The sequence below is a fragment of the Nelumbo lutea genome, chromosome 7 (assembly GCF_056320005.1).
Source record: "Nelumbo lutea isolate HS-2025 chromosome 7, American lotus-T2T, whole genome shotgun sequence".
NCBI lineage: Eukaryota > Viridiplantae > Streptophyta > Magnoliopsida > Proteales > Nelumbonaceae > Nelumbo > Nelumbo lutea.
Genome location: NC_142690.1, coordinates 26,106,986 through 26,134,820, shown reverse-complemented (window position 1 = coordinate 26,134,820; position 27,835 = coordinate 26,106,986). Strand labels below are relative to the sequence as shown.

At 38.8% G+C, this 27,835-nt stretch overlaps 1 protein-coding gene, 1 non-coding gene and 1 pseudogene across 2 annotated transcripts; all 3 read right to left on the bottom strand.

The window, feature by feature from the left end:
• Positions 1-682: 682 nt before the first annotated feature.
• On the bottom strand, positions 683-1,848 carry LOC148845797 (glucan endo-1,3-beta-glucosidase pseudogene; annotated as a pseudogene).
• A 6,748-nt stretch (positions 1,849-8,596) lies between these two features.
• TRNAA-CGC (transfer RNA alanine (anticodon CGC)) lies at positions 8,597-8,669 on the bottom strand. Its single transcript has one exon. It is a non-coding gene; the product is annotated as a tRNA-Ala (tRNA).
• A 1,106-nt stretch (positions 8,670-9,775) lies between these two features.
• On the bottom strand, positions 9,776-26,279 carry LOC148845795 (uncharacterized). Its single transcript, XM_088955154.1, has 3 exons — positions 25,882-26,279; positions 10,190-10,322; positions 9,776-10,115 (listed from the first exon to the last, which is right to left on the bottom strand). The coding sequence occupies exons 1-3, from the start codon at positions 26,037-26,039 to the stop codon at positions 10,059-10,061; spliced, it is 348 nt and encodes a 115-aa protein (XP_088811280.1). The 5' UTR covers positions 26,040-26,279; the 3' UTR covers positions 9,776-10,058.
• Positions 26,280-27,835: the final 1,556 nt, after the last annotated feature.

Genomic DNA, 27,835 nt, shown 5'->3' with positions numbered 1-27,835 from the left:
GTGGTCCAACTCTGAAGATCCGAAGGAATACGGTGGTGGTTTGCAAAGGTTAGTGGAGGAGAGAGAGAGAGAGAGGAGAAGGGAGGGAGGAGAGAGAAACTTGGCCCTCTCTCGTCATTAACGGGTTAAAATGAGTATTATGTTAAATGGGTCCTTGTATGGGTATGATATCCTTTTTATAGTTTTTAGACCTTCTCTTTCTAGAATTTTTTTTTTTATTTTTTTATATTTTTCTCTTTATCCATTTTGCCTTTGTGTTTAATTAGTGCATGTGCTCTTAATTACCTTCTAAGATATTTTTAAATATCATTGTTCTAGAAAATCTTAACTCTTGAATGCATGTTTGTAAATAATTAAAAAATATTGGTCTGACCCAAATCTATACTGGGTTGGACAGATTAATGTATTTATATAAATCCACTGTTGTTGCAAGAAAATGGTGAGAAACTGAGAATATGAGCTCTCATGGGCAGCCTGGCCTAGATTAGATCCTCTAGCATCTAATCCCAACACCAATAGCAATATATCCCCAACAAAAAAGAATCAATTGTTCTATTCTTACTTAGAAATTGACACCAAGAGACCAACTTTTGGATATAAATACTAATTTCATGTTCATGATCACAATTCTTCATCTACTTAGAGAGTGGAGTGCCGACACACATTAATTATGTGGCTACTGACTACTGAGGAGAGATATTAACAGGGTAGACTTCAGTCGTGTTAGGGTAAAATAGTCCCCAATGTTGCTCAAAGCCAACAGCCTTGAGGTCTTCATTGAACAAGGCAAAAATGTAAGTCTCTATATTTTGGCCTGGTCTCTTGGGTGTTCCAGAATTTGAGAGAGCATGAGCAATCAAATTGTTGTTAAAGGTCCGGGCATTCTCGATGGTCGCAATATCGCCATTTCCTGCAGATGGCCATCCACACTCTGTGACTATGATCTTGACAGTATTCCCACCTACCTTCTCTAATGCCCAGTACAGTGAATCCACCATGGCATCAAACAGGTTCTTGTATCCATAGGGACCATCTTGTACAACAACCTCCCTAGCAGTGAACATTGCATACTCAAGTCTCACATACTTTGGATCATACCCATAATAAGGGTATACATTGGCAAGGAGAGGATAACTGTTGGCTGAAAGAAAAGCAACAATGTCTGCCATGAATTGGCTGGAAAATGCTCCTGAAGAAGGTGGGTATGAGCTGCTCAGCATTCTCATCTCTATGGCTGTGCTCACTGGGATTGCATGGTTAATGGCTTTCAGTGCAGCATCCAGGTTCTTCATTGCAGGAGTCACATGTAGCAATGAGTCAGGACCGACTTCATTGCCAACTGCTATGCACTTGAAGTTCATATTTGGTATGTGTGGTGCTACATTGTTCATGATCCAGCTTGCTGCAAAGGACATGTCATTTGCAAGCCTCTCAATGTCTTCATTTCCAACTCCGATCACTACATCCAAGCCTGAACCCCTTAAAGCTGTGAGCACATTCTGATTTGGGTCGAACAGGCGAACCTTCTGTATGTTCTTAGATTTCAAAAAGGCGACGACCGACTCCGGGGGAGGAATGTTGTCAGCCAAGAGTCCATAGTTCACACCAATGCCCTCAGCCCCTGAACTTATATACTACTGGTTAGTACTTGGTAATGTTTCTTCTCAAGTTGAGACAATTCTATTTTGTGATTGAGTTCATCATTATTCTAAAAGGAAAAAGATTTAATGTAATAGAAGTTAAAAATTCTGATTGAATACCTGCTCCCTTGGCTGTTTGATTAAGGGTAAGAATAATAGCAGTCAAAAACAAGGAGATCCAATATTGGTCTATTTTATAAAGCTCCATGTTCTGTTACCTGTCACTGTATCACAACAAATTGTACAAACAACTAGATTAGGGCCAATCAATAAAACTCAGAATCAGCTTCTTCTATATGAGAATAGCAGATTGTACTATTGATGATGTATGCAATTTGTACAGATCTTTAAGGGCCACCCTTCATTCTTATTGTCCTCTTGGAAACGTAACTTATTACTTAAAATCATATTCAAAACAAATAACAAAAGAGTAAGAGAGGAAAGAATTATAAAATACCTTGAAGACGCCTTAGTTAAAGATTAGGTGATGGCCTGAATAGCTTTTTATTCTCTAACAGGTTGAAAATGGTGAAGATGCTGAGAAGTTGCAATGAGAGGCACACTGAGAACTTGGGCTTTTCCTGTAATATATACACGGTGATAATTAAAGATGTTTGGTTACAAGGGAGACGTGATAGCACTGCCAACAAGAAATTGCCACAGATCTGCATAATAAAATGGCTTCATTACATACTTAAATAGACTATGACCAGTACGGAAATTCATTATATATACAGTGAAAATTGCACCACATATGGGCAAATTTTGGGAATTAATATCAATTGCAGATATAGAGATACGGGAATATTGTGAGATCAAGAAAATAGTAAAAATATTGCTCATTCCCCATATACTGTATTGAATGAAATCCTATAATGCCTTTCTATACCAAAAATGCCCGTCTCATGTGTTTCCAATTCTAATTCTGAGGTCTATTTAATCTGGTTTTGCTTTCTTTCCATTTTAAGATTGCTTGACCACGATGGATGGAAATCCACCTATAGAGAGAGAGAGAGAGAGTTTGGCTCTATGGAAGAAAACAACCTGCTGGCGTATTTGGGAGATTACTGCGGTAACACGTTAGCATGGGCCGAAACAAACAAGAAGATGTAGCAAATATTTAACAACTTTGTGTATTTCCATCAAAATATTCTGATTTCTTGCAATCACTTCACATGAAAATTCACAAGTAATTTAAATAATACTTAAATTTTAGGAAAAATCCGTACCCTTATACTTTGGGGTTGTGTCAAATCAGTCATTGAATTTCAAAATGTGTTTCTGCAGTATTTTAAACTTTCAAATTATGTCTAATATCTCTTCATCCTTAATTGACCAACGTATGGGCCGAGAACTGAAATGAATAAAGCCCAATATAAGATTGAATAAAAAGTATCTATTGGATTCACTAAGAAAAATAACAAAATTGGGCCGCATGAAGATGTTGGATGGGACCAACGTATGGGCCCTCTAACTTCTATCCAGTGACCCTCTTCTTTGGCTTTTCAACATTTTGTTTTCGTTTTTTTTTCTTTGTTACAAGAAGAAAGAACAAGAAGCTTTGAAGTTGCAACGACGCCTGTCACATCAATTAAAATATTTGGTGTTCCCACAATAAAAGAAAAATGGGCCTTTATCAAATTACTGCAATTGGAAAAATCTCTTGCAAGAATTGGTGCAACCAAGAAAGACTTCTACCAAGTTGTTACATAAAAAAAAAAAAAAAAGAAAAGCTTCTACAATCAAGGAGATTCCTTTCAACCGTTTTATGATCGAATCATTGATTGATCGTGATTGGAATATTTTGTTCACACAAGGTTAGTTGTTGCTTGCTTCACCGACTTTGGATTTTGTCCAAGACAAGAGAATCTGAGGGTTTTCTTTGTCAAAGAAAAAAAAAAAAGAGCTTATACTCCATTTAGATTTCTACAAAGAAAAAAAAACTAACTTTCTTTAAATTTGTCTTTATTATTTTTTGTTCTCCAAATAACACAAAATTTGTGTCAATAAATTTCTAGCATGCTTAGTGGGACATCTTTTTCCTCTCATCTCTCAGTTCGGCACATCAAGTTTTTGCAAGTGTCTTGGACACTTGGCTCCTAAGAAAATCATTTCTAGTGTTGCTAGCAACAAGAAAAATACAATTTATACTACAAGTTCATCTAGTTCAAGTTCTATGCCAACTTCTAAGTACGAGAGACCAACCACTCATCTCATGACGAGGTCCAAGAATTCACAATTGGTTGCATCTCTTGCTCCCTATACAACTCTTGGGGTCCCTTCAAAAGGCCGAAACACCAAAATGGAACATTTAATGCTACCAATGGTGAAGGATGCTACTAAGGAAGGGATAGCTCCGAGAAAAGAGTTGATTTCAACAACTCCACTTGAGCATCCAAGTGGACAAATACCTATGTCAAATGCGGAATTTTGTTCTGGCTCAAGGTCTGACTCTTATCCTAACTTCCCTAAGACTGGAGAGTCCGATTATATACAGACACACTCCTACACTTCAGTAGCACCCGCTATGATAGTGTGAACTACTACAATGGAAGAGCAACTTGCTAAAATGGCTGCAACTATCACTAAGTTAACAAAGATGGTAGAAGAGAAAGACATCCGAATTGCTTTTCTCATGAATAGAATGGAATGAATGCAAACAATGATATCCATTCAAGGGCCTTCACACCTATCAGGGTTCACCCTACAAGTAAACCCTTCCTGAGAGGAATTGTTAGAATGTACTAACGTATGGGATATCCAATATGCCCCGGTTGCATCTCTCTTAGTACAACAACTCCATGACATGATAGCTGACACGATATGTGCTCAGTATGGGGATGTTCCACGGTCATCCTCAGTGTATACTAAGTCATACACTGAGCACATTGATCATATGCTTATGCCATTAGGGTACCAACCCCCGAAATTTTAACAATTTGATGGGAAATGTAACCCTAGGCAACACATTGTGCACTTCGCGAAGACATGCGATAATGCCAGAACTTTTGGTGGTTTGATAGTAAAGCAATTTGTATGATCTTTACGAGGAAATGCTTTTGACTGGTATGTTGACCTCCCTTCTGGATCAATCGATAGTTGGGATCAATTAGAATGAGAGTTCTTGGATCGTTTCTATATTACTTAACATATTGCAAAAATGCACGAACTCACTACCACAAAAAAGAGAGAAGATGAACCAGTCGTTGACTATGTCGACATGTGGAGAAATCTCTACCTTAATTGTTGAGACAAACTCTCAGAAGCTTCAGCTATTGATACTTGTATTCAAGGCATGCATTAGGGTTTTCATTACATCCTCAAGGGAATAAAACCCCAAACATTTGAGGAATTGGCCACCTGCGCCAGACATGAAACGTAGCTTGACCACCTTCGGAGAACATCACCTGGATGATTTTCAAAGGGAAAAGGAAAAAAAATATAGTGAAAATGAGACAAAATTATCTAGGCTGATGTAAATTCTAACAACCTCAATAGCCCCTCTCAAGGTTATTGGGAAGGAAAAAAAGCAAGAAAGAAATAAAAACAAATATTCAACAAGAGAAAGAAAATCCAAAACTCACTCTCAAGGAATTGGAAGTGAAGGTGTATCCATTTCATAACTTAGATGTCCCATAAATGTTGGATGCCCTTCTAACCGAAAGAAGAAGGCAAAATTGGTCATCCAAAGTATTGTCTTTACCATTGGTAATTAGCCATCCAATCGAAAAATGTTTTGTTCTCAAAGATAAGATAATGCAATTGGTTGAGTCAGGAGAGATCAAACTAGATCCGAGTGAGGACATAGCGACCATCAACATGATGATTATTACATTTGGAACCTTTGAATTTAAATGTCTCCAATACCCTCACCATCCTGTCATCTATAAACTTACACTAAGGGCATCACTAAATCAAACACAAATCCCCAGTGACCCTTTTACTTGTTGCCATACACTAGGGGTTGTACTAAATTGAGCACAAGCACGGGCCTTAAGTCTCAAGGAAATTCTTTCACCCTGGTTCACCACATCACTCTCAAAAGATGATTGGACCATCATTACACGATGGGAACGTCATGTGACATGCTAGTCTCCTCTACCTTGTGAACAATTATAGAAGAATAAAAGGAGGGTACAGTCACAGAAGCCTCCCAAAAGCAAGAAGGGACAAGACAAGAACACTGCAATATATCCAATCATTGCGAGGGGTAACTAATGAAATTTTGAAACAAGCCCCCTGACTCCCAATTACTCTACAAGAGTACATACAAAAGGAAATCTTTTCTAGAGGATGTGTAACTGTGTATATAATCACATGTTACGCGAAGAAATATGAGAACTTGGTAAATTCAATCGAGAAATCGGGAGTGAAGGTTCCCGTATTTTCGTTATCCACATAACAACTCGACGAGTTCTTTGCCACAGTCACCGCATCTAAAGCGCTACCATTTCAAGCTGCTCAGCTCTTGAATTGGTTTATGTGGAAAAGGCAGATAAAGAAAATTAGATGACACCTAATGGGTATTTCTGTAATTTCACTTGTCTCTTAACCAAAGTTCAAAATTTCGCAACTTACCGATCCAATGAATCATTCCGTTAAATGTCCAATACATGGAACATATAGAAACCAATTATCTCATTCCGTTAAATGTCCTAACTTAAATTAATTGATTTTATGTCTTTAAAACGTGTTTAAAACATGTAGTTGAAATGTTACGTGTCTGATTTGGTTGGTATCAGGTTAGACCCTATAGGGTCGGGTTGGGACACTGGAGGGTCCGGTTGAATCCGATCTATTGACTTCCCTAAATGCAAATTAATTACTTTCCCTAACGCCTAATGCACATAATCACATTTGTAAAAGCTAAAGTAGGTCAGAAGAATCGATTTTGGTGTTCAAAATGTTATCCATTTTCATCCTTAAATAAACTTTTTCTTTTTAATGGATGTTTATTGGGGTGATTATAGGTCAGGTCACGCCTACGCCTTTTATATATAATATTTTATATTAAATAATGTATAGTATGCATATGATTTTTTTATGCGTTATATATTTATATAATATAAAATGTTATGGGCCAAGTCTGAACATGAAACCCAACTTCAAACCTGGAATTTCTGAGTTGGGCCGGGCCAAGATAATCACCCCTAGATGTTTGTTAATAAATGCTAAAATTGATTATTAAAATTTATATATTAATAAATAGTAAGATAAATTATTTTGATTTTCTAAAAATCAAGGTATATATGCACACATTTTAGTTTTTCCATCATTTTCAACGGTTACTAATTATGTGTTGATCTTTCATGCTTCCTTTGAACCATTAAAGTAAGGTTTTAATGTCTAAATAACTTATTTATTGTCATATGTACCTTGTACTTTATTTTTATTACTATATTTTTTAGGATTTATTTGAATTTTATAGTGTATCTTAGTTTTTCATTCGTATCTATGCACATCCAAAGCATATCCCAGTATGTTTCTTAAAATTGTCTTTCCGATACACTTTGCATTTTCAATACTTTAAACATTGATGTTAACTTAACGGATAGGGACCTATTAAACACAATTTGAAAGTTCAGAGTACTATATTGACACGTTTTGAAGTTTAGGGATTGACTTGACACAACCCCTAAAGTATAGGGTACTTATAAGGAATTTTCCTTAGATTTTATGCCCAAAAAAATTAAAAAATGCACCACTAAAGAGTAGGGGTTTAAACGGTATTCGAAAATCCAATATCAAATTCAATATTTGACATAATTGAATCAAATTCAAATAATTCGAGTATCTAAATGGTTGAATTCGGATATTCTATTCATACCGAATAGTTAATCAAATTCGAATTCAGGTATGTCCTGATTCGTTTCAATAAATATCCAAATTCGACTGATTATTTAATTCTTATATATAATATATAAAAGATTTTATATAATTTATATATAATAATTAAGTTATATAAATAATTTATATATTTATATACTTTATATCAATAAAAAATTTATTTTATATTTTTATTAATTATCTAAAATAATTAATTAATCGAATTCGAATCAAATCGAGTATTTGTATATTTAATCGGATTTGAATTCGAATATTAATTTTCAATATCCGTCAAATATCAAATTGAATTTGGGTATCAAATTTTCTGATCGAATTAGAATTCGGATATTGCTTGATCCGATTCGAAATCGATCTATTTACACCCATACTAAAGAGTTGATGACATAATTAATAGTCCGCTTGATTCACAGTTGAAATTGGAATTGGAATGGTATATTCCTCAACCTGTTCGGTTCAGGCAGGAACTAAAAATGGAACTAGAATCAGCTGGAGGGAGAGGGAGTGGCCATTCTATAGAATAGAGAATGCCATTTCACCAAGGATAGGATTGGGATTCCATTCCACCCAGCCAAACAGTTCCAATTCCAGACTCCTATTCCCAGGAACCAAATGGATGATGTTATCAACCCTTCAGCCAACTCCATAAAATAAAGTCAAAAAAATAATTTTAGTAATATAAAGCACTAATATACCTCGTTCTCCTGTGATATTCTTGTTGAAAACCAAGAATGCTGGATTGATCAATCAATTAATAAGGAGAAATAAGGAGGTAAAACAATAAGATAAAAGAGAAGATGGAACTAGAAGCTGAGAATAGGAAAAAAAATGAAAGGAAAAGAAGAACGGACTAAGGAACTTTTATATTCTGAATAATAGTGGGCGACATTGAGCGTTAAAATACTTTCTTTTTCTAATTTTGAATTGGGAAAATCTATTGATGACCAAATCCTCTTCAATTGCTTTTGGTTTTCTGTTATCTTGGTGCATTTTGTTGTTATTATATTATCTTTTTCTTTTTAAGTATTTATTGAAAAAACAAAACAATGAAGATATTGGGACCGAAGAAAAGAAACCCCATATAAAGTTCATTAATCCTCATTGAGTGATGATGGAGGTGCAGGGAATCGAACCCCGTGCCTCTTGCATGCGAAGCAAGCGCTCTACCATATGAGCTACACCCCCTGTGTACTCTCAGTGTAAGCCCAATTTTTCTTTCATTAATTATCCCTCAGGCTTTTTTACGAGTGACTTGCCTATCACAATTTACAAATAGCCCATTTCTTTGCCATGATACAAGTAGGGGTGTTCAGGGTCTGATTTGGTTCAGTTTAAATCTCAGACAAATTCAGTAAATTACGGTATAAAAAATTCTCAAACTAAATCAAACCATTTTAGTATATAACCTAAATTAGTTTGGCCTGGTTTCTAATATGGTTTGGGCCATTGTATTGGGCTTAACCCAATTAGAAATCTTAAATAACATGCAAACTTACATAAATTACAAATCTATATTATATATAAAAGTGTGGATGTAGAGTGAGTTTTTTAGACTAAAATTACCCTCTATTTTCTTGTCTAAGAGAGGGTATAAAAGTTATTTTGTTATACTTTTAATGCTAGTTTTAATGGCTACTAAAATGTCATATTTGTGTATTTAGTCCATCTCTAATTGAAAGGTTAAAATGTAATTTCAATTATTACTTTCCACCTCATTTAATCCCCCTCTCATTAACTCCATGATTTAAAGTATCGATACGATACACCCCGTATCGGGCATGTCGTATCATATCTTTTGAAAAAGATACGCTCCTAAACACCTTTGGAACCCCACCTTTTTTTAATAAAAAATTTATTTTTAGTTTCCCAAAAACCAAAATTTGAAAAAAAAAAAAGAGTTTCGTGTGTTTCTAAGTACCGATGCAATACTGTTGATACACATATCGTATCGATACTTTGAACCTTGATTAACTCTTATACTTAAGGAATTAGTTCCCATTTTCTCTTTTTAGATCCTATATTTAAATTATTTTTTACTAATAAATGCTACTACTTAGATCTATGCCAATATTTTTAACAATATAAAGCTATATATTTTAAATCTGACTTAAAAACAAAAACCATTCTTTATCCAATGCTTGCTAAGCAATTCAACCATCCAAACCGAATTAATCAACCTATGAAGTCCTAGTTTGGTAATACAATTTTTAAAATATAAATAAATATAGAAATTTACAAAAATGTAGAAAAAATTAAACACATTTATAATATTTTAATTAATCAAAAGAAAATACTACTAAAATAGTTCATATTTTTTGAATTCTCTTGCAAAAAAAAAATTGTTGCATTTGTTATCAAATGTTTGGTATGGAAAATGACATTCATTTTATACATTATCTGTTCATTTGTTAAATAATAAAAATGAAATGTCACATAGAAGTGTCTGCAAGTATCCATGGAACTATCCCAGATGGACACAGAATCCATTTAGGAGAGTCTATGCAATGTCTCATCCCAATGGTACCAAAGAGGCATTCCCTACTTTTCACTTTTCAAAATCCCACTTCTGATATATCAAACAGGTTCATAGAGGCCCAACATGTGCCCATCAATGCACCTCATGGCTGCCACCTGCAAGTCCAAGGGACCATAAGATTCTGTTACATATCAAACTTGAAATGATGCTTATAAGACGGGGATTATACCTTGCCATGGATCTCATATTTGATTGAACCATCCAGCTCAGCTCCTAATGCAATTAACTTTGTCACTGTGCTGTTAATGTCTGAGACCGTAAAGGATAGAAGTGAAGAGTATCCCTTTTGCACAACATGGTCACTGCGATGCTAGAGTTAGCTACTAAATCAATCACAGCAAAACCACAACTGCAGATAATGAAATCATCACTCTATGAAGTCCGTGTCATACATGTAACATGTTATTGATAAATTCCCAAGAAATCTTCTGCAAAAACTGGGCAGATAAGAGTCCTTATCCATCTCTTAGTGAATTCCCAAGAAAGACGACCCAACTCATGCATATTATAATCAACAAAATAGAAAGATGATTGGTGGCGAGAAGTCCATCAGTCCATCTACCTCTTCCCTTCTCTCTAGTTATGAGCTATTTTTAAGAGTCATGTTGAAAACCCTATCTTATCAAATCATGAAGGTAAGATTACCTGCTCAATAGGCTTGCAATGGCTAACAAAAAAAGGTCCAAATTGCTAACAACATATGCAATATTCTAACAATAAAACACGTGGTCAGTGCTCTGCAAAAGTATAGAAAATAGAATGCTAAGGAAGTTAAGAGGAATTCATAATTCCTAGTTCTCAAACAGTTTCCTGAGTCCTGTTTCAGGCTGTTTTACTACATATGGCACTGAACCATACATCAGAAAGTATACACTAAAAAACTAGAGTTCCTTAATGAAAATGGTCTAGATATGACAGTTATAGCCATATGAGAATTTTAACCATCACATATTTTTCTTAGAAAAAGACCAGGTAGGTAATGTGGCCAATACCACTATAACATATATAATTCATAGACATTGCAGAGAGCCATTCAGCATTGTTTTCCTTATTATATGGATGATCACGATGAACTAATTGAGTTAATAATAAAATAGGGCAAGAAGATAACCTACCATCAAGATGGATATGTTGCACCTTGGCTTCTCTATGGTATATGGGAGGCAACAAATGCAGGGATATTTGAATCAAGGCCCCACTCAGTCCCTTGTAGCACATGAAATCATTAGCAAAGGCCAATGTCAGCATTAAAATAGTTCTGCTTAATATTTTTTTTAAGGTAAATAATTTTTTTTTTATTAAAAACAAAACAGAAAGTACAAGAAAGGTGATCAGCAGTAACCCAAGTCCTCCCCAACCTGACTCCGAACTTTAACACTCCATTGACAACAAACCTAGAAAAAAAATTCCCCTCTTCTACCATCAAACCTAATTGAGAAACAAAGACAACCCCAACCCCGATTCCTACCAATCATTAAACCACTGTCACCCCTTGACAAACTATAAAAACCAAGCTTAAAATAGAAAAGATACCATCATAACAAAAGAAACTCAACTCCACCACTTGGTCCTATCAACAACTTGAATGGAAGTCTATCTACTTCTCTTGGAGCATTTCTTCGATTTCTTCACCTTCTTGATAGGAGTCACACTAAGCTCCCTTTCAGCCTGGCGAAAGCTTTCGAAAACTGCACTGATCGAGTATTTTTCTGCTTTCTGAAATGCCCTTTTCTCAATATCTTTAAACTTCTTAGGATGACTTGCATTGATTCTCTCCAGCTCCAGAACCACATTCTTCTTAAAGATCAGCTCTGCCCTCTTTGATTTTGAGCTCTGACAACCCTTGAACTTTGCCAAGAAAGCACTTTAGACCTTAAAGAATTAAAAGGGCCATTTTCACTGTTGTGGACGCGTTCGTTGGGAAGAAGTACCACTGCCGGCAGAAGCAGTGATGAGGTGTCCTCGTCAGATTATCTAGCTAGTTACAGTTCATCTTATCTATCTTATCTTATCTTATATGTTCCTTACCTTATCTATTCCAATAAGGATTAGTAGAAGATTAGAAGGAGTCTGATTTATCTTAGGGAGTCTTATCCTTCTTAAGTTAGGAGTCTTATCTGTAAGCAGTCGAATTCAACAAGGAGTCTTCCTACAAGGAGGACTCTACCTCTTGTAATCGTCTATTTAAGGAGCTGTGATTATGGAATAAAGCATTCAATTCAGTCGAGAAAGAAAGTAAGGGAGAGTTAGGGTGATCTCTTGAACAAATCACCCCCTTTAGGTCACCACGATAGGGTCTGCACGAAAAGGGAGGGGCAAAGGGAAACTAGAGGTTCTCCCCGTGGACCGACCCATGACGAGATCCTATTTCCAGGCCCATAACATTTTGGTATCAGAGCCAAACATCATGGGCGATCTAGAGCAGCTGACGTCCGGGGTCCACGAATTGGAGCACCGGCTCGTGGAGAACAACGTAGAGGTACGTGAAGTCAAGGACGATGTCCGAGAGCTACGACGCTTGCTGGAGTCGTATTTCTCTAACAAGGAGAAGAACCCCGAAGGAACTGCAACCACCAACAGCCGCCAACCAGATTTGGTGGAATCGTCCGACAAACAATAGATCGTCGCCTCGGTAGTCGTGTTGTCCCCAAGTACAGTAGGCTGGAGTTCCCTTCGTACAACGGCAGCGGAGATCCGCTGGGATGGCTATACCGTTGTGAACAATTCTTTCGCAATCAGCGTACGGAAGACAGAGATAAGGTCAGTCTGGCTGCATTCCATCTAACAAAAGAAGCACAACTCTGGTTCTACCGAGTGGAGCAGGAGGAACCTGGGCTCAGCTGGGGCCAATTTAAGTCCTACTGCCTCCTCAAGTTCGGGCCCCCATTGACGAGCAACCCGCTAGGTGAATTGATCAACCTCAAGCAAACAGGTGCCGTGGCTGAATAACAGCGCCAATTTTAGACCCTCCTTGCCAGAGCAGCCTCGGTACGACCGGATCAGCAGGTGGACAGGTTCACTGCCGGATTAGCTGAACTCCTGAGGGCGGATGTGGAGATGCAACATCCTCCCAACCTGGTCACTTCCATGAACCTAGCTCGCACCTTCGAAGGTAAGCTACAGCTCAGCTGCGGGACCTTCAGTATGGGTCGACCGACGACATCATGGACACCCCCGAAGTCAACTGGGGTGGCCCCTTCTTCGGCAACCAATAGGGAACAAAAACTTCACCCAAGTATCATTCCCAAGTCGGCATCAAGCATAGGAAGCAGCATGACGACACCCCCCATCAAACGTTTATCTAGATCCGAGATGGCAGATCACCGAGCAAGGGGGCAATGCTTCAACTGCGATGAGCTATATTCGGCGGGGCACAGATGCAAGAGGCTATTCTACCTTCTAGTGGACGAACAGGAGGAAGACGAGGATGGACCCGCAGCATTAGAACCCGAGATCTCCCTCCACGCAATCACCGGAATAAAGACCTCTCAAACTATGCAATTGTGGGCGTAGGTGGCAGGGAAACCAGTATGTATCCTCGTAGATTCGGGAAGCACGCACAATTTTGTAAGTGAGCAAGTTGCCCTTCAGCTGAAACTACCCATGGAAATCAGACCGCAACTGCAGGTAGCCGTTGCAAACGGAGAGAGGGTTCACAGCCCCGGAATTTGTAAGAACATCCAAATACAGGTCGAATCCGAACCCTTCTCTGCTGATTTATTTGTGCTACCCTTGGATGAATTTGATATAGTACTTGGAGTTAAATGGTTGATCACCCTAAGCCCTATCCTATGGGATTTCAGTGCCCTAACAATGTCATTCTGCCTGAATGGAAAACAAGTTACTTGGCAGGGAACCAGAGTAAAGGCAAAAAAACCACAGGTACATACACTTCAAGGTGAAACTATGCACACAACAAATATGGAAAGACTCCTCACCAACTTCTCAGATATATTCCAAGAACCCAAGGAACTTCCACCCACCCGAGCTTGTGACCATCGGATCCCTCTGATAACGGGTTCAGAGCCGGTCGTCGTCCGGCCGTATCACTACCCACATCTACAGAAGAACGAGATAGAGAAGCAGTGTACGGACATGATGAAACAAGGAATCATCTGTCTTAGCCGCTCCCCCTTCTCCTCGCTGGTTTTATTGGTGCCAAAGCAAGATGGTACTTGGAGATTTTTTGTGGACTACAAGGAGCTCAATAACAGACCATCAAGGATAAATTCCCTATCCCCGTGGTGGACGAGCTGTTGGATGAACTCCATGGAGCCCAATACTTCTCGAAACTGGACCTCAAATCGGGATATTTTCAGGTCCGGATGGCCCCCGAGGATGTGGAGAAAACAGCCTTCCAAATGCATCATGGTCACTTTGAATTTCTAGTTATGCCGTTCGGTCTCACCAACGCCCCATCCACATTCTAGTCTCTGATGAACGAGGTATTTCAGTCCCACCTTTGCAAATTCGTCTTAGTGTTCTTTGGCGACATCCTCGTCTACAGTAAATCAAGGATAGAACACGTGCATCATCTACAGACTGTTTTTGAACTTCTGCGCCAACACAAGCTCTTCCTAAAGCGGTCCAAATGTTCTTTTGGGGAGCGCCAGGTTCTTTATCTGGGACATATAATCAGTGGGCAAGGTGTCACGGTGGACGGTTACAAAATTCAAGCAATCCAGGAATGGCCCAAACCTCAATCCACCAAGGCTCTTCGCGGGTTCCTAGGACTGACAAGATACTACTGCAAGTTTGTACAAAATTATGGACTATTGGCTGCCCCATTAACCAACATGCTAAAGAAGAATGCCTTCCAGTGGGATGACGCAGCCGACGCCGCCTTTGCAAACTTAAGGGATGCCCTCTCCTCCACACCAGTTTTGCAGTTGCCGAATTTTGACCTAGAATTTACGATCGAATGCAATGCATCTGGTGTAGGTATTGGAGCCATATTGCAGCAGCAAGGACCCCCAATTGCCTTCTTTAGCCGCAAACTGGCGCATCGACATCTAAAATTACGCGCCTACGAGCGCGAATTGATTGGGTTAGCTAAAGCAGTGCAACACTGGAGGCCATACTTGTGGGGAAGGTCCTTCGTCGTCAAGACTGATCACTACAGCCTCAAGTATCTGTTGGAGCAGCGGCTTACCACTCCGCCTCAACAACATTGGGCTAGCAAACTGCTCGGGTTTGATTTCCGGGTAGATTACAAGGCGGGATCCCTAAATCGGGCTGCAGATGCCTTGTCCAGACGTGACGAAGATGCTATGCTCCTTTGTGCGATTTCACGGCCCCGAGTCACCCTGTTATAAGGCATTAGGAGCACGCTGCCCCAATCACCAGAATGGAGGGACCTTGTTCAGAAAATACAGTCCGGAACGACTGACTCGAATTGGTCCGTTCACGACGGGTTGGTGCTATACAAAGGATGGATATACCTCCCAGCCGACTCTTCTTTAATTCCCTCCATCATCTCCAGTATACATAACCCATGAAGGCATTTAGAAGACATTGCATCGCGTTCGAGCCAATTTCCATTGGCCAAGCATGAAGACTTCTATTTGGGACTTCATCTAGAACTGCTCCACGTGCCAACAACACAAATGGGAAAACCTGCACCCGGTGGGCCTTCTCCAGCCCCTTTCACTTCCAACACAAATCTGGGCTGATATCTCTATGGATTTCATTGAGGGCCTACCCAAGGTTGGCGGGAAATCTGTTCTATTCGTGGTGGTGGATCGCTTTTCTAAGTATGCCCATTTCATCCCCATGTCCCATCCGTATAGTGTGGTTTCAGTTGCCCTTGTTTTCTTTACGCATATTTTCCGCTTACATGGGCTACCAGAATCCATCGTCAGCGACAGGAACCCAATTTTTACTAGCGCCTTCTGGAAGGAACTGTTTCGGTTGCATGGTACGACCCTAGCTTTTTCTTCCGCCTACCACCCTCAGACAGACGGTCAAACAGAGGTCGTGAACCATACGATCAAGATGTATCTCAGCTGTTTTGTGGGAGACCAACAACGCCGGTGGGTTGATTGGCTTCCCTGGGCCGAATATTGTTATAACACGGCCTATCATTCTTCCCTTGGCATGACACCCTTCCGGGTCGTCTATGGCCGAGACCCTCCTCGCTTGTTATCCTATGAGCCTAGTTCGACGCGGTTGGATGAGATTGATCGTTCCCAGCAAGAACGCGACGCCCTCCTAGCTGAAGTGTCTCTCCGCTTGCAACAAGCACAATCACGCATGAAGAACGCCTATGAGCAGCACCATCGAGAATTAACACTTGAACCAGGACAGTTTGTGTGGTTAAAGCTCCAGCCCTATCGGCAACGCTCCTTGAGTCATAGGGCTCTCCCTAAATTAGCTCCTAAATTTTATGGACCCTTCAAGGTTTTGCGGCTGATCGGCACAATTGCATATCAGCTAGAACTGCCAGAGCACAACAAACTCCATGATATTGTCCACGTATCCTTGCTCAAGCCATTTATGGGCACTCCTCCTGACCAAGTACCCCCACTACCACCCTTGAAGGACGACAGACCCATTCCCCAACCTCGAACTCTTGTTCAATCCAGAGTCAATCGGGGTGTTCTCGAAGTCCTGGTGGAATGGGATAATTTACCATCGGCCGAGGTCACCTGGATCCCCTTGATTGATCTCCAAGACACATATCTAAATCTCGAGCTTGAGGACAAGCTCGTCGCCCAGGAGGGGTGTAATGTTGTAGACGCATTCGTTGGGAAGTACCATCACCGACATTCGCAGTGATGAGGTGTCCTCATCAGATTATCTAGCTAGTCACAATTCATCTTATCTTATCTGTTTCTTACCTTATCTATTCCAATAAGGATTAGTAGAAGATTAGTAGGAGTCTTATTTATCTTAGGGAGTCTTATCCTTCTTAAGTTAGGAGTCTTATCTGTAAGCAGTTGAATTCAACAAGGAGTCTTCCTACAAGTAGGACTCTACCTCTTGTAATCTCCTATTTAAGGGGTTGTGATTATGGAATAAAGCATCCAATTCAGTCGAGAAAGAAAGTAAGGGAGAGTTAGGGTGATCTCTTGAACAAATCACCCCCTTTAGGTTGCCACGATAGGGTCTGCACGAAAAGGGAGGGGCAAGGGGAAACTAGAGGTTCTCCCCGTGGACCGACCCGTGACGAGATCCTATTCCCGGGCCCATAACATTCACCCTCAAACTACGATGAAAATACCACTTTAAGGCAAAAATAGAGGACACTAGAAACGTTGTTACAATTCCATTAGACAAATAATAAAATAATAAGACTTGCTGATGTGGCATTGCTCAAATAAAAAACCTAGAAAATTACAGGTGGGTCCCACTTAAAATTCCTGCTTGTTCACAACTGACTATAAATAAAAATAAAAATTCCCATCGGTCCCACTTAAAATTCTTTCTTCTTCCCTGTTCTCTTCACCGCCATAGCCACTAACTGAACCAGTGGTTGCCCTGTCCAACAGAATGTTCCAACCAACTATCGAGTTTTTGTCCGGAAAGCATGAGCATCAATGAAGTTGAGCAGTCCCGATAGCATGATCTGTCTGTTTTCCTCTCCATCGTCCTACCATTAATGGCTCTTTGGCATCGGTATTGATGATTTTTTTTCATTTTTGAGAGTCGGTTTGTCATTAGATTGAGCGAGCAATCGATATCTTCAGTGAGGATGACTGAACGGTTGCTCAATGCTCGTAGCTCCAAATTATTGGTCATGGTAGCAATCAAGCTTGATTTGCCAGACGCAGCGTGTCCATACAATAAATACCCTCTTATCAAGTGATACAAAAGATTCCAATAGAACAGTTAGCAAACATAGTTCAATTATCATAATTGTAAATCTTGGCGTATACTATGGATCCTCTGATTGTATTGTTCTAATCCAACAATTGTAGCTGTAGAGGAGGGTCAACCATAGTTGTATGGAACAAGCCATAATGTTTAAAATCAGGTAATTATGGTCTGGGTTGGCTAGAAAGCTACTCCAACAACTGTATCTACTTACATACATCATCATCATATCACATATGACAAGAAGGACAGGGATATAAATCCATGATTCTAAGTCCTCAATGATAGGGGTGAGAGGTGCTAATGTGTTGGTAGGTTGTGAGTCATGAGCCCACCGAATGCAGAAGCCTCAGGCGTTGCCATTGTTGTTTGTTCTCCCATCAATACCACCTTAGCCTTAGGTTAAACATTTTGATTTCATGAGTAAACACAGACACAGGATAAGTCCTCGCCTTCTCAAGGGCTCCTGGCTTCGTTTCTTTACGTCAACGAGTCAATGTCCAATACAGTGGCGGTATCCACGGCCTCAAGTAATTTGTTGTTTCCCTCACCATAAAATTCAATTAAACTTTTAAAATTAATGGGGTTTTAATTTTAGCAGGCAAATGAATACTGACACTTTAAAATTAAGTGTCATGAATGGTGTGATTGGGTGCAATGGCAACGGAGATGCGGTTGGAGGTCTTGGAATGAGTACGAGTGAGGCAACACAAGTTGCATAAGGGTCAATGGCGATAGAGGTTGTTGACATCAACGCCTCAATAGCCATTAAACTCAGGGATCTCAAAGCAAGAACATGGGCTGAAGAAATCTTGTAGGGACTCGTAGAAGAAGTGAAGCAGAGAGAAGAGTTGTGAAGGCAAAACATTTTGAAGGACTGCAAGAAGCCCCAACAGTGACCACAACAGTGATAAGATTTCCTTTATAAGTTTCTTTCTTTTTTTCTTTGTGTTCTCTTCTCTCATTGTTTTTTGTCTCCCTCTGTCTCTCTCATCCCTTTCTCTCTTTATCTGCCTTTATAGTGAATAGAAGAAGACAAGATAAAAGGGGTGACCATTCTGTTAGACAGGGAGGCCACTGGTTCGGTTAATGGTTACAACAATGGAGAGAGAAGGGGAAGAAAGGAGAGTTTTAAGTGGGATATCTGACTAGGTGGGAATTTTAATTGGAGCCCACCTATAATTTTGTAGATTTTTTTGACAACATTTGAACTTTGTCAACCTGTGAACAAGTGGGAATTTTAAGTGGGACCCACCTGTAATTAATTTTATTAAACAAAAATAATTATTTTTGTTTTTATTCTTAGTCATTTGTGAACATGTTGGAATTTTAAGTGCAGACCACCTACAATTTCCCAGATTTTTTACTTGAGCAATGCCACATCAGCAAGCCTTATTATTTTATTATTTGTCTAATGGAACCACCAACATCTCTAATGTCACCTGTTTTTTGGCTTAAAGTGGTCTTTTCATCATAGTTTGGGGGAAAACATGGCCCTTTTAATTCTTTAGGGTCTAAAGTTCTTTTTTGGCAAAGTTCAAGGTTTGTCAGAGCCCAAAATCCCTGCCCTCTCCTCAGTTCCTTCTTATCCACATTTTCTATCAGATGATCAAAGTCCCTCGAGCGCTTCCTCCACCCTTGCATTGAAACCAATTTCCTCGCTTTTTAAAGTATTCTTTCAACTTTTCTCCTCTAATTTCCTAAATGCCTTCCTTGCAATTCCTCTCCCCCTCAAAAGAACAATCCCAATGTGTTTTACTAACCTCCACCTCCTAGTTTGCAACTGTTTGCAAATCAACTGAGCTCTTCGCTAAATGAGTCTCGTCCAGAATCACATTGTCTTCTTGATTTTTTTTCCCATCCTCTTCCAATTCATGTTCATCATTGCCAATAAGAAGACTTTTTCTATATTCTCTTTTCCCACTATAAACTAATAACACTTGACAGAAGCCAAGCAACCTCTGACATCAGCCATCCTAGCTACTTCTTCCTCTACATTTCTTCATCACTATTAACCACTAACTCATCTTCTTTAATCCCAGCAGTCCCTCCCAACCCAACCCCATTTTGGACAATCCTAGCATCCACTTCCACACCTGTATCAGGAGCGTCTATTTTGACCACCAAACATCTCTTTCTACACTCTCCTCTACCAAAATATTCTCCTTCCTTTTAGAATGCAAATCATTCACAGGCCCATAATATTCCATCACAAAACTTAAATTTCTATCAGGGACTCCTTCGATCACTTCATGTTGCTTAGGAAACTGCACCTCTGAGGTCGCCACATCAGTCCCTTGCTCAAGGACCTCGCAAGAAGCCACATCACCACCCGCCAACTTCCCTGGAACTCTGTATTCATGATCAAAACTGCTCACATTCAACCCTTTTATACTTGTGCCATTGTCCTGAATAGAAATCACTGTGCATCCCCCTAAGTCTTGATCTTGAGAGTTGAACACCAGAACTGCTTTATCAACCTTATCCCCATTATTCTCTTCTTCGAGCACCGTCTGAACCCCCTTCTCTATAGTTGATATTTAGGTTTCTTTAGATAAAACTTGTCAAGCTCCGTTTGAACCCCCCTTTTCTGTAGATAAACTTTGTCAAGCACCAAATGAAGCCATATCTTGTAAAGCCCTACCCCCTTTAAATTTAAATTTTGACCCACTCCAATTAACTCAATTTCTATCTTGGCTCAACCCCTTGGCAATTTGAATCCTATTATCTCTAAAACTCGGCATTGAACCATCACCTTCTCGGCCCAAGTTTTGGGCCCAACCCTTGTTTTATTTTCCAAATTAAGGGAGCCTTATGGTCCAACGGAATACTCGGCCCAGCTTCTAAAATAAAACCCTTTGACTCAGCACACTTAAAACCTTTTAATTGCTTACTCAAAACTTGTGCAGATTTTTTGAGAACCTCTCTCTTTTCATTTGCCCAACGACACCTGGGCCCTATTGTCTCCAACTCCTCTCCTGAGATTACAATTTTTCCCTTATCCTTGTTCAACACTTCCTTGCAACTCCCCTCTACCTCTTTGAGTCCATCTCCTTTGTGACTGTTCAACTTCTCTGAACACCTCCTCTTGTTTCCATCTATATCTCCCAACGCCATGGCTGTCATTCTGACACCCAATAATGGGTCTTCACCTTCTATCACAATTCAAAGCTCAAATATTTCACCAGAAAACAAAAGATTGAGATGTGAAGAAATAGGCTACATATCCTCTGTCAAGCATGTCCTCTGCTTAACTTGATTATTAGTGACTAGCAACTGGTTATGAGGCACACTCCATCATCATAATATGCAATTACTTGCTCCTCAACCCAAATCCATAAACTGTTTCAAGTCTGTCACTCTACTTGTTTTATAAATTTTGAGATGTCAAATCCAATTAATTAATCTAGACTTGGGTGTTATTAAGAATGCTATCCAATACCCAACAAGCCAAAGATTACATCATTCATACAGTAACCAAGCAATTTACATCCAAATTATTATTTTGATAATAAGAAAAATGTTTTCAATAAAAAGGAAAACAAAGATTACAAGTACAAGGTAAAGAGCCCTCACTCACAACAAAAACATCATAAAACAAGCAAAACCAATAAAGACAAAAGAATAGAATGCATTTCTTAGATAAAAAAAAAAAAAAAAAACTAAACATATGGATTTCTTTCTAAATCTTCCATTAACTGCCAAATCATCTGCAAGATCTTTCCTACTGAAATCTTTGAAATCAGACAGATTAAGAGGTCAATCAGCCACCAAGGAGCAAATTTCTGCCATCAGATGTCTTCTTATTTTATACTTCTTCACAAATATGTGCTTGTTTCTCTCTCTGTCTCTCCAACTGCTCCGGCACACAGAAAATGGGATAATGCTCAAAATTATTTCAGCTTTTTCACTCCTACCTAGCCCTGGTCAATTTAAAATATCCTTAAGTTCATCTGGGTTATAACTCCCAAGCAAAATTTGAAAAGCTGCAGAATATAAAAAAGATGTTCCACACTACAGAACATAAGTTTATATCCAATTTATGAACAGACATGAAATATGTGAGGTTGTCAATTTCTAAGTTATTTGAATTTTGAACCTGCCTAATGTAAAAAAGATCTTTCCTATTGCTAATATTGTTTGTTTTTTCTTCCAATAGTTTACATTTTAATACTGGTTTGAGAAGGGGATTATTGCTTACAGGATAGTGAACCACTAGAAACATCTGCCGTTTTGAAGTTTCTCCAAGATGTCTTATTTGATCCCATCGAGTCTTAAAAAAAAGTATTTGGTCAATCAACCTGGAGGAGTTTTCTCTTGTTCATCCTTCTTAGGCCTCTATTTCAGCCTGTTCCTCTCACTGAATCCTTCCTGGTTGAGGTAATTTGTTTAGGTCCTACACCTCTTAAAGTAAGAAATACGTAGGGAAGTAATGCACCAGAATTCATTATTATAATAACATAGTTTCTATTTCTTTAAAGAAAAAGGCCATGCATCAAAATGTCGACACTTGTGAAATGCTTCAATGGAAAAGGAAAAGTTGGACTGTATCCCCATGTATGTGTTGTTTGCAAATTCAATGATGATGAAACCTACCACCTCTTTTTCTGATGCGATTATGTTAGAGAGATGTAGAAACCTTTTTTACACTTTTCAATACAGCTCAGAAAGACATCCCAATGCACTTATTATCAGTTTTCTCTGCAAAGGAAGAAAAGGTAAATTTATGTAGAGATGTGCTTGGGTAGAAACACCATAGATCATAGAGGAAGAAAGGAATGAGAGAACCTTTTCGACATAACCAGATTGATAGAAGTAATAATAGACATCGTTACCAAACAAGTCACTCACTGGCTGATAAAAAGTGATGGATTCATATGCTTCTCAATTGATGATTTTTTTTTTTTGATAAATGAGAGTAGTTTTATTAATTCAAAAAATAGTAGTACGTTCAGCCTAGGAAGAGGCACGAGGTGTTACCTCTCCCTAGGACTGAGTCATAAACACTAAACAAACACAAGCCTGAAACACGGTTACAAAGTGGCCCAAAACAGATCTCCCCTTGACACCCCTTGCCTGGCCAGAATCAGCCATTGCATTTGCTGATCTGCTGACCCACTGAAACCTGACTGACATATTCCTTGTCAGCCATTTAACTTTCTTTAACAGATCCCTGTATCCCCAACAAGCTGTCTCTAGACTTGTCAACCAGCCCACTACTACCTTGGAATCCCCTTCTACCATCAAATTATTCACTCCAAGTTGACTGGCCATCTGTATACCTTGTACCGCTGCTAATATCTCTGCCCTTACAGAATCACCAACACCCACTGGTCCTGAAAATAAAGACAACATGTTGCTACCTTTGTCTCTCAGAATCCCTCCTATTCCAGATGGCCCTGGGTTACCTTGGCAGCTACCTACCCCACACTCTATATCAGCGGATAATACAAATTTCTGTTATATCCAACTCTACACAGAGTTTAAATAAGTCTTGGATCCTCCCTACCCCACACTCCTAAGGGTTGCTGAAACTCAACTTTGATTACTGCACCTTAGGTAACCCAAACCCATCAGGAATAGTCAGAATCTATTAGAATTCTGCAAGAGGATATTCTGGTTTTCTTGATCCCAACTGATTCTGAAGTTCCTGTTTGAGTTAATATTAAGACCTCATAAAAAACCTTGAGACTGATAGCAAACAGTGGATTTCAATTGGCAGACATTGAAGGGGACAGGGGATTCACACTTTTACAGAAAGTTACTGTCTGGTTTCAAGATGGAAGTGAAGTACATTGAACTTCAGGCATTATGTTAGAGAGCTTAGAAATCTGGTATCTAGAATGAAACACCTTGTTCAGAAGTACGCGGAATTCAGAAAATTCTCAAGCAGATAGCATACCTAGAGAAGTGAGGCAAATTGTTTTATATTGGGTGCATCCATGTCTGAACAAAACATCTTTGATGGATGACTAGGTTGCTGTTATTCTGTCTTTGATGTTGTTGTGCATCAGTATTGCAGTTATCATTTCTTTGAAAGGGTTAGATCTAGTTCCCTACATTTTGGAAAACTAGATGACTGTACTTTTATAAAAAAGGACTTGGGTTGAAGAAATAAGAATTTAAGTACTCATAATTTAACAGTGGTATGGAATTAAACAGAATGGAATGGTGAAACAGGATTCATGTAACCGAGGCCATATAGTTGGGATAAAGATTAGATGACGATGAGACAACTGAACTTTTATCAGCTCTAATCACAACACACTTTTGTGCAGTTACTTACAAAAAACTAGAGTTTTATTAGTTCTAAGACAATCAATTTTGGCAGGATTTCCTAAGCTATTCTGTTGGGCTTGATTGAGTACAGTTACACCATCAAATGGTCCCTTCATGATTACAGATCACTCACCCATACCTTATTTGGATGGATTTCCTAAGCAGAAGCCATCAAAGCTCAGCTTAAGAGAGTCATGAAGGAGAGGATACAAAGCCATAGGGACTATCAACCTGCAGGTAGAAGAAGAAAGCATGTTGGACCAATTCCTATAATACCATATCATCATCAGTGGTAAAAAACATCAAAATCAGGCCTTGTTTTCACCCAATGTGCTACTTCCAGTGTTTTTCCTTGTTGTTTAAGATTCTGTCATTTCTTTCTTCCCCCAAATTATAGTAGCTCTTGTACACCTCCACATCACTTTTCCTCTTTTTATGAGGGGGAAAGAATGAAAAATAAGACAAAATCAACTATAAAACTATCTGCAACTCACATTTATGACAATGTGTGAAGAGATCTTAATTTCCATATCTTGCTTATTCTCAAGTAGCATAGTTAAGAATCAACTTCAACCATGTGCATCACCCAGAGGCTCTTGGTAAACTCTAGTCCTACAAAAGCAGCTCAATACTCTGCTTTTATAGAGTTTAATACTCTGCTTTTATAGAGTTTATACATCCAACACACTAGAGAATATCTGCATTCCTTCATCATCTCTCTAAGTATACCTCCTTTAAATGCTATTGTCCACAGGTAACAAAACCAGGACACATCTCCAACCTCTAAAACTTATTACAACATCCCATTACATCATGTCTTATGAGACATCAGAATTATATAGTTCCTCTCCACTTCCTTTTGCGGTGCTTCCTGAGCTGAAGGATGAGTTTTCTTCCACTGGTAAAAGAAAAATAAAATAAAATAAAATAAAAAGACTGCAGGTATTTCAAGGCTAAAAACCTTTTAGAGTAAGGCATGGATACCAGATAAAGGATCGTGTAAAATCTACATCAGCTTAAGAAAAATCCTAGTTCTTCCTTAGCCATCAGAAGAGTGTCTGAAGTGCCACTAGAGATTGACGGAAAGACATATGAAGTCAAAATGATTAACATGCCATTGGTGCAAGGGAGAAGAAGTTACAACTACCCCATCTCAATTTGCCATTTTTCCTAGAGAAAGAAGCATGAACATACAAGATAACTAATTCATTTTTTTGATAATTACTAATCTATATTATCATACAAGATAACTAATTTTAGCCAATGTAATAAACGGGAATCAACTTATCTAAACTTATTCATTCCAACCTTGTTAAAACAGAATAATCTGACAATAACCAACTACAGTTATCATAAGAAAAAAAAATCTTTAACTTGATGATTTGTTGTCACTGTTAGTCTGTTACCAATTACTGTGCACTGTATCAGCTTTTTCTCAAAATAGCAGTATCTTACGAATAAAGCATCTTCCTTTCTAATTATTTTAGAAATGATATTAGTTTTCTACAGACGTCTTTAAATTTCAAATTCAGGAAGAGACATTCTCCTGTGTCCCCTCTTCTTCTGCCCTACTTGAGGGCAAACAAAACACAAAAATCACAAAGCATTGAAACTAAATACAGGATTTCGCTTAGTGTTACTGTTACACTGCATCTACCCCGAAATGAATGGTAGCTATTAAATTATTAAGAAAATGAGAAAGTGTTAAGCTATAAGGGATTCAAATGTGAGAAAGCGGGCAGAATGCAATAGAGAGGGAGGACGAACCCAGTGGATTGCATGAGTGCGAGTTTCAGAGGACCAGATTGAAGTTCAGCCCATCGAAGCGTGCAGACGTTGATGCTGAAATCCAACCCTTCTGAGTAGAAACGAGCGGCTCGCGGAACGTCTTTGTGCAGTTGAAGAATCCACCTAAACGAAGCCATGAACAGTTACTTTTCCTCTCTGTGGTATGCAGGTATGGTCCGTTCAGCGCGCATCTGCAATGCGTCAACAAGGCAGAGGGGCCGGTGAGGCCGGTCTACCCCAAAACCACTTGCCGACCCCAAACACCCCCTAGAGGGCATATTGAGAAGGCTCCGATACGATACGTATCGGCTGATATGGATTCATACGTATCAATACTTTGAAGAGAGATCTACTAAAAAGGGTAAATTATAAAGACCCCCCTATACCATGTGTCAATTGCTTATAGTTACCCCTTAACTTTCATTTGCCAGAAAGATCTCCTAAACTTTAACTTTGCGTTAAATACCCCCTGAACTTTCACTTTGCGATAAATATCCCCTCTATTAAAGTTTAGTCAATTAACTTCAAAAAAGATTTATATTCAGCTTTTAATTTTTTAAATCCCCAAACTATCTTTTTTTATTTATTTGTATGATTTATGATTTAAATAGTGATGAGGGTTGATCTTCCATGCCAGTTATATTCTACCATGTGGCGATGAAAACACTTTATATGGCACCTTGGCAATGCACATGGCAAGACCCCACTTTAACGCACCTTGGTAGGTCGACTTATGAAGTTTGAACAAACTCCGACCTCATTTAAAATCACATTGGCAGATTAACCATCAACAGATGGATAGATATCAACAGATCAAACATGTTAGACACGTTTCAGCCGAGTCTTGAGGTCTATATAAGGTTGAGCCTTCACTGTTAGAAGGTACGCTCACTTATAGACACACACTCTCTGCCTTTGATTCCTACTCTGTTTCTATCACCTTTGAGAGCTCGATATATACATGACCGTCCGAGTTCTTTGCCTGGGAAATCCCCCGGCCCTCTGACATCTTTTGTCTTGCAGATTCAACGCTCAATTACATCCGTCGATCTCTGAGTTGTCACTAACAGCAGGGAGCCAATAAATTCCACCATCATCAATTAGTTTTTAAAATATAATATTAAAGACCTTTCCATATTTCTGACTAGATTCAATATTCAAATGATTTTTTTTTATAAATATAAATTTAAGGATTTGTTGGTTTTTCTTGGTTTATTAGAGAAAGAAATGGATAATTGTTTATATTTTAAGATGATGATAAGCATTCATGTTGGTGAAATGGAACAAGAATTAAAAAAAAAAAAAAACTTGTTTTTCTATGTGTGAAAATGATTTTTGTTATTTTAACTAGTTTTGTTTGGAGAAAATAGAGGTGTTTTTGGATCAGTTAGGGTTTAAGAGAAAAGGGTGAGGAAAATAAAATAAGGAAAGTTCATGTGAGTATTTTGGTAATTTAATACATTCTTCATTTGACTTAACTATAGGGATATTTGTTGCAAAGTGAAAGTTCAAGGGGGTCTTTGTTGTAAAATAAAGTTTAGGGGGGTAATTGTCACTAACCCTGTAGTATGGGGGTCTTTGTGATTTACCCAAAAAGTTGAATGCCAGGGATGGCAATTTCAAAGGAATTTTCAGGTACCTAACTTGTAGGGGTGAGAAAATGTATAGGTTCTACCTAGAACCGAATGGAATTAACCTTGAATTCACCCTATCCAATCTATTACAAGGTAGGGATTGGTTCTAAATTCTTGGAACCAGCCCCCACCCAAGCAGGTTCTAGGCTCTAGGGGTTTACCCTAGCCAAACCAACCCGATAAACCAACCATGGTTGGTCTTGGTGGAACTTGCCTTGGAACCGAACTTAATTGCCATGAAATAAACCCCAAAATACTTTCGAGGATGTGAAGATTTGAACCCAAGCACTCATTGTTAC

Excerpts from the sequence above, each read along its gene's own strand:
- LOC148845795 (XM_088955154.1), bottom strand. The coding sequence starts at position 26,039 with ATGGCTTCGTTTAGGTGGATTCTTCAACTGCACAAAGACGTTCCGCGA. Across the intron at positions 10,323-25,881 it reads GCACTCATGCAATCCACTGG|TGACCATGTTGTGCAAAAGG; the intron begins GTTCGTCCTCCC and ends CTAGCATCGCAG. Across the intron at positions 10,116-10,189 it reads AATATGAGATCCATGGCAAG|GTGGCAGCCATGAGGTGCAT; the intron begins GTATAATCCCCG and ends TTGGACTTGCAG.